General features: G+C 38.2%; 1 protein-coding gene across 1 annotated transcript; it reads right to left on the minus strand.

Moving 5' to 3' along the window:
• Nucleotides 1-3152: 3152 nt before the first annotated feature.
• Nucleotides 3153-7595, minus strand: LOC110967251 (protein Fer3). The gene is made up of 2 exons (XM_022216799.2): nt 6113-7595; nt 3153-5223 (listed from the first exon to the last, which is right to left on the minus strand). Exons 1-2 carry the CDS (start codon nt 6690-6692, stop codon nt 5186-5188), a joined length of 618 nt encoding a protein of 205 aa, XP_022072491.1. The 5' UTR covers nt 6693-7595; the 3' UTR covers nt 3153-5185.
• Nucleotides 7596-7935: the final 340 nt, after the last annotated feature.

The raw sequence follows: 7935 nt of genomic DNA on the forward strand, positions 1-7935 counted from the left end.
GCCGTGAAAAACACTATAGAGCAGTTTTCTTTGGGGAAAAAATAATCATCATGATTTTGTCCAAAAAAAAAAAAGAGCCATAGTGTACTGTCGAAAAAAACGTGATTTTTTCAGCATGTCGTAAAAACATACCATATGATGAAATAATGTAAAGTAGGCTGTGAAAAACACCATAGAGCAGTTTTCTTTGAAAAAAAATCACTATGAATTTTGTCCAAAAAAAACGCCATAGTATACTATGTCGAAATGTGATTTTTTTTCAGCATGTCGTAAAAACATGCTATATGATGAAATAATGTAAAGTAGGCTGTGAAAACACTAAAGAGCAGTTTTCTTTGAAAAAAAAAATGACTATGAATTTTGTCCAAAAAAACGCCATAGTATACTATGTCGAATAAAATGTGATTTTTTCAGCATGTCGTAAAAACATATCATATGATGAAATAATGTAAAGTAATCCATGAAAGACACTATAGAGCAGTTTGGGGCGGCTGTGGTTCAGGTGGTAGAGTGGGTTGTCCAATGATCAAAGGGTTGGCGGTTCAATTTCAGCTCGCCTAGTCATGTGTTGGTGGTGGTCGGAGGGGCCGTAGGCGTGGATTGGCAGCCACGCTTCTGTCAGTCTGCCCCAGGGCAGCTGTGGCTACAAATGTAGCTCACCACCAGAGTGAGAATGTGTGAGTGAATGAAAAATGGATTCATTGTAAAGCATTTTGGGTGTCTTGAAAAGCGCTATGTAAATGCAACCATTATTATTAGTTTTCTTTGAAAAAAAATCATCAAGAAATTTGTCAAAAAAAAAAACGCCATAGTATACTATGTCAAAAAAAATGCGATTTTTTCAGCATGTCGTAAAAACATACCATATGATGAAATAATGTAAAGTAGGCTGTGAAAAACACCATAGAGCAGTTTTCTTTGAAAAAAAATCACTATGAATTTTGTCCAAAAAAACGCCATAGTATACTATGTCGAAATGTGATTTTTTCAGCATGTCATAAAAACATGCCATATGATGAAATAATGTAAAGTAGACCATGAAAAACACTATAGAGCAGTTTTCTTTGGGGAAAAATAATCATCATGATTTTGTCCAAAAAAAAAAAAGAGCCATAGTGTACTGTCGAAAAAAACGTGATTTTTTCAGCATGTCGTAAAAACATACCATATGATGAAATAATGTAAAGTAGGCTGTGAAAAACACCATAGAGCAGTTTTCTTTGAAAAAAAATCACTATGAATTTTGTCCAAAAAAAACCGCCATAGTATACTATGTCGAAATGTGATTTTTTTTCAGCATGTCGTAAAAACATGCTATATGATGAAATAATGTAAAGTAGGCTGTGAAAAACACCATGGAGCAGTTTTCTTTGAAAAAAAATCACTATGAATTTTGTCCAAAAAAATGCCATAGTATACTATGTCGAAATGTGATTTTTTCAGCATGTCGTAAACCATGCCATATGATAAAATAATGTAAAGTAGGCCATGAAAAACACCATAGAGCAGTTTTCTTTGAAAAAAAATCACTATGAATTTTGTCCAAAAAAACGCCATAGTATACTATGTCGAAAAAAATGTGATTTTTTCAGCATGTCGTAAAAACATACCATATGATGAAATAATGTAAAGTAGGCCATGAAAAACACTATAGAGCAGTTTTCTTTGAAAAAAAATCATCATGAAATTTGTTCAAAAAAACCGCCATAGTATACTATGTTGAAAAAAGGCGATTTTTTTCAGCATGTCGTAAAAACATGCCATATGATGAAATAATGCAAAGTAGGCGTGAAAAACACTATAGAGCAGTTTTCTTTGAAAAAAATCATGACATTTGTCCGAAGAAAACCCACCATTGTATACTATGTCGAAAAAAAATGTGATTTTTTTTCAGCATGTCGTAAAAACATGCATATGATGAAATAATGCAAAGTAATCCATGAAAGACACTATAGAGCAGTTTGGGGCGGCTGTGGTTCAGGTGGTAGAGTGGGTTGTCCAATGATCAAAGGGTTGGCGGTTCAATTTCCGCTCGCCTAGTCATGTGTTGGTGGTGGTCAGAGGGGCTGTAGGCGTGGATTGGCAGCCACGCTTCTGTCAGTCTGCCCCAGGGCAGCTGTAGCTACAAATGTAGCTCACCACCAGAGTGAGAATGTGTGAGCGAATGAAAAAATGGATTCATTGTAAAGCATTTTGGGTGTCTTGAAAAGCGCTATGTAAATGTAACCATTATTATTAGTTTTCTTTGAAAAAAAATCATCAAGAAATTTGTCAAAAAAAAAAAACACGCCATAGTATACTATGTCGAAAAAAAAGCGATTTTTTCAGCATGTCGTAAAAACATACCATATGATGAAATAATGTAAAGTAGGCTGTGAAAAACACCATAGAGCAGTTTTCTTTGAAAAAAAATCACTATGAATTTTGTCCAAAAAAACGCCATCGTATACTATGTCGAAATGTGATTTTTTCAGCATGTCATGAAAACATGCCATATGATGAATAATGTAAAGTAGGCCATGAAAAACACTATAGAGCAGTTTTCTTTGGGGAAAAATAATCATCATGATTTTGTCCAAAAAAAAAAACGCCATAGTATACTATGTCAAAAAAAATGCGATTTTTTCAGCATGTCGTAAAAACATACCATATGATGAAATAATGTAAAGTAGGCTGTGAAAAACACCATAGAGCAGTTTTCTTTGAAAAAAAATCACTATGAATTTTGTCCAAAAAAACACCATAGTATACTATGTCGAAATGTGATTTTTTTTCAGCATGTCGTAAAAACATGCCATATGATGAAATAATGTAAAGTAGGCTGTGAAAAACACTATAAAGCAGTTTTCTTTGAAAAAAATCAAATCATTATGAATTTTGTCTAAAAAACGCCATATTATACTATGTCGAAAAAAGGGCGATTTTTTTAGCATGCCGTAAAATAATGTAAAGTAGGCTGTGAAAAACACTGTCGAGCAGCTTTGTTTGAAAAAAAAAATCATCATGAAATTTGTTTAAAAAAAATGCCATTGTAGGCATTCTCAAATGTAGGTATGAGTGCCCGTGGGGATATTTGAAGGTATGCCAGGAGGTACGTGAGATTTTAAAAAAAACAAACAACAAAACATTGAAAACTAACAACAATTCAAAAGTCCTTTACAAAATATATTTATTCAATAATTCTTCAACAAAATACGAATGAAAGTTTATAAACTGAATTTCATATCAAGTAGACCATTCCATTTTATCACCATAAACCCAGTTTATGGAAGAGTTTAGATGAAAGAGTTTGTTTTTTTAAAATGATGTTGAACCGCGGTTCAAAGGCAATTTCTTATTTTCACTGGTTAATTTTCATAGAAATTTTTTTTTTTACTTTTGTCAGATTCAAATAATTTCTGTGACCATTGTGGGTTTTTCTTTCATTAACCGAGAGGTACCAATAATTTTGTCCACGTGTGTAAGAGGACACTTTACGTTTATGATTATTTCTGCGTAGAAATCTTTATTTACAGTTGAATAAATTATTTATTTTTCAACAAGTTTTTAGTTCTTTTTCTCCAAGTAGCTGAAGAAAGACCACTACAAATTAGCATTTTTTGCATTGATATAAAATTTTAAATATCAGAAACTGATGACGTAGTGCTGTATTTTATGTCTGTCTCTTTTTGTCAGCCAAAAATGCCTTGGTTGCGGGGTACTTGAATGAAAAAAATAATACACAGGGGGAACGTCACTGAACCAAGGTTGACAATCAATGATATAGGTGATATTCATGTCATTAGACACAGCAGCAGTTAAAGGACAGTAGTAAACCTTACTTTAAAGGGAAAATCACACTTTTTATATTCTCAGCTGATTCAGATCATGCCATCAAGCTTGATTCGTTGTGTTAACCATTGTAATGTTCCCCCAGTTGCCATGCACTTCTGCCCTCTGGAGTCAAAATGACCCCGCCTGGTTGGACTGTTATTAAAAGCATATACTATAAAATGTCAATCAAATTTGCATTACACCATTAGTCTTACTTCAATCCAATCCATTACCATTTTTTTTCCCTTCATTTTGGAATTTAGGGCCAAACAGACCTTGTTACATAAAAGTATACAATGTCTAAAGATTTTACTTGGGGTCAGAATGACCCTAAGGACAACACGAGGGTTTACCAAATCTATTGCCAGTGTGGTGCAAGAAATTGGTTAAACTTAGTCCAGTACAGGGGATGAAAACCTCTCAAGTCATCTAATAGATTTTGAAATCAAGAAAGGAGGGATAGCTAAGAGAGATGAACTGTCAGTCCTCAACCAACACTTTGTTAATTAATGTAATTTATGAATTATTTTTACCAAAATACATGAAGGTAAGTGGCAACTGACAACTGGTTACCTTTTACGATCTTGCCTGTAATTCTGCCATACATAAAATTACTCATCTAAGGTGCTGTGTGCAATTTTCTGTGGTGATCCATTTACGGAAAACTACACGTTCACATGACATTGAGTTGCTTTAAAGGTACACTGAGTCACAGCAAACACATCATTTGAGCTACAAAACAATAGACAAGCACAGTTACACAGCATATTTTGTCATAAATAAGAAATCATTATAAATAAACAAATAAATAAAAGATGATAGAGGTTGCACATGAAACAAACAGCACACAGGCAGACGCATTGCCATCTTTGGAAGCAGCACCTGACATGCTAAATCACATTACACCGACGCGCGTCTCACGCCCATCGTCTCATTTACATGATCAAGGCTCTTTTTAACACGTCGACTCGCAGCCAAACAAACAAGAGTCCAGAAAACACTTCAGCGCTACATGCAGAAGTATGAGTCCTCAGTGAGTCCATTCAGCTTCATGCCAGTGTGCCTCTCCGTGTCAAGTGCCATCCATTTGGGACAACAATGCCAACCCTCTTTCCCGCCCCTGCCCCAGAAACAATGGCTCTCAATTACCGGTCAACAATAAATTAGAATATTCAAAGCCACTGAGGACAAAGTAGACGATAGGGTTGAGAAAGCCTGAGGTGTGTGACCTGGTGAGAAGTCTGCAGATGTCGATCGGTGGGTTCAGTGGTGCCGCCTGTCTTTGACATGCAGACAGAGAGAAGAGGGAGGAACAGACCTGTAATACCTCCCTGCTACAATCTCCTCACTCTGGGTGCCCACTGTTCCTCAGCTAATCCCACTTTATCCAAGAGAGGCGGGCTGTCAGATCTGGCAAGGGGGAGCATGGGGGCAGAGAGAGACAAAAGCAGGACAAACACATAAGTTTAGATACATTTTAATGACTGTTTAACAAGTCCTAGGTCTGCGCCTGAAGAATGGGGGCACACTTACTGCTGAAAAGCCCCATAAAGAGGCTTCAGAGCAGATTCCCAAAGAATTAGTTAAGCAAATGGAGGCAGTCAGAATACAAGTACTTGTGTTTTGATAAAATGAGGCTCATTTAAGAGCAGGGAAACACACCTGGGGATAAAAGTCTGCCTGAACACACAGAAAGCTGCTTAAAATGACATTTGCTTTATGGGATTACCGTGAAAAACAACAATTACACTGTCTGTCACTGAAACACTGATTACATTTTAAATAGTTATTAAAAGCCTTTCTGGAAGTGGAAGCTTCAGAATGAGCACAAACACAGAATGAGTACTGTGTTTTGTAGGCTGTAAATGTAAGGCTGTGCTGGATGGATTTGGATAATCAGCAGAAATGTATGTTTGGTGTGTTAATTAAATGCCACTGTTACTATTAGGGCTTCTGTCAAATAAAGAAGATTTAATGAAAATGTAAAACATAGAAATTTGCAACATGTTAAGAATTTGATGACCAATTACTAATAATTTCTGTCTAATATTCTAAATCTATTATTATCTAAATTTAATCTGAAATTATGAATTTTCAGACATTTGATTAAATTCAGGATGAGCTTTACAGACTCCTGCTGCTTTAGTAGGGTAAATAATCTCATTTATTTGTTTGCCATGTCCCTCTAAACATACTGATTTTCATAAGGACCTGTCATGACTCAGATTGCATCTGCACTTTAAGACTTCATCGTTAGCTACTGACATTTTGATGAGGTTAATGAGTGTGATTTTCTCACCACTTGTGTTCCAGATGGCGTTGGTCTGATTCTTGTAGCCGTTCTTCATGCACTCGTCCACATAGGATTTGGGGTCGCAGCCTGACATGAGGATTTCCCTCAGCAGGGCGATGTAGGCTATGGCCAGGCGCAGAGTGTCGATCTTGGACAGCCTTTTCTCGTAGGGAAACGTCGGTACATGGCAGCGGAGCTCCTCGAACGCTGAGTTGATGCTCAGCATCCTCTTCCTCTCCCGGATGTTGGCTGCGTGCCGCTGCACCTTGTACGGCTGATGGGTCACCAGTCTGCGCGCCCTGCGCTTGCTCACCTCCAGGGGCTCGTCCAGGGAGGAGCTCTCGCCTTCAGCGCAGATGCTCACCCCCGGAGACTGTACGTCCAGGTCGGTGAAGGTCAGCTGTGCGTCCGGGAACATGGACTGACAGCCGAAGGAGGACCAGGGGGAGAGCTGGCCGGTGGCCGCTGTACAGTCCAGCAGGAAGGTGTCCAGCTGCGTCTGGAACTGGAAATTTTGGTCCATCTGTCCCCAAAAGGCAAAATCCGTGTTGCCATCCTGGTCTAAGTCAAAGAGAATGTCCTCCATATTTTAAAACTATTCAATCTTTTTTCCTGACAGATAAAATGGAGTGGGCTGAGGTGATGGACAAAGAGTCAGACAGCACAGCGCCCGATGCTTCCTAAATAAACTGATCTCAACCTACCTGCCTGGATGTGTGCTGTGTGACAGCTTCACGGGCACATCTCCTGGATTAAATACTTCAGGGCCTCCACGTTTCTCGGTGGGTCGCCCAGGCCAATTCTAAAGGCTGAAAGGGAGCTCTTAAGAACTCCTCTACCCCTCCTTGTCGATCGTTCATTGCTTTAAAAACGAATTACAAAAGGATCAGTAGATCTCCAAACGACAAAAAGCGGGGAAAACACGTGTCCAATTATAAACTTCCCCCCTAAGTAGTCCCGCTAATATTGACAAAAAAACACTCAGTATTAACAGTCATTGGAGGGCTTGTGCCGAACATTATGGCACAGCAGGCCGTGCGAGCCCGGCGGCCTCTGAATGGGACTGTTTTACCTATTAAAGCTCAGCTGACAACAAACACTACTGTCAGAAACACATGAAGCCTCTTTGTTAGGACAAAATGTAACGAGATGTTAATGTAATAGGAGCATTTATTTATGTTTCGCCTATGGGTTTACCCTCCACATATTTTTACGCACTGAAGTTAGATCCCAAACAGACCTACAAGATGTAAAATATTCCAACAGTGTCACCGCAACTCGCCCCACATAATTTAGGTCTAGTCGCCACATTAATACGTTCCTAATTTGCAAATGATATGACTGACTAAATGGCAAACCGTGGAGAGGACGCACGCTGTAATTACGCTGGGGTTAATCAAATAAGCCAGTTCTTTCTTTGAGGTTGGATGGAGGGCAGCTTAGGGATGAACTTTAATTCAACAAGGCTGTATGTTTGCTAACACGTGGTTTTGATTTGACGAAGTCCTTCAGGATGCAAATTTAAAGGGAAACTGCTTGTTGCAGTAAACACGGGTGGTGTGAGGCCTTCAGAGAGACTTCATGAGGAAGCAGCAGCTGATTTAACCAGAGTTATCCAGATGACTAACAAAACAACAGATGGAGCGCAGTCGGTGATTGAATCGAGAATATAAACCTGACTATCGTGTTTTAATGAACACAAAATCACTCTCTAATGAGCTGTGCTCGGGAACATCGTACAGGAATAGTAACTGCAATGTTTAATAAAGGGTGCCATAAGAAAACTTTCCTAGCTTATTGATCCTGTTTTTGTTTTTCCTTGAGGCGTT

Source organism: Acanthochromis polyacanthus, chromosome 14 (assembly GCF_021347895.1).
Source record: "Acanthochromis polyacanthus isolate Apoly-LR-REF ecotype Palm Island chromosome 14, KAUST_Apoly_ChrSc, whole genome shotgun sequence".
Taxonomy (NCBI): Eukaryota; Metazoa; Chordata; class Actinopteri; family Pomacentridae; genus Acanthochromis; species Acanthochromis polyacanthus.

Excerpts from the sequence above, each read along its gene's own strand:
- LOC110967251 (XM_022216799.2), bottom strand. The coding sequence starts at position 6,692 with ATGGAGGACATTCTCTTTGACTTAGACCAGGATGGCAACACGGATTTT. Across the intron at positions 5,224-6,112 it reads CGCCATCTGGAACACAAGTG|ATCTGACAGCCCGCCTCTCT; the intron begins GTGAGAAAATCA and ends CCCCCTTGCCAG.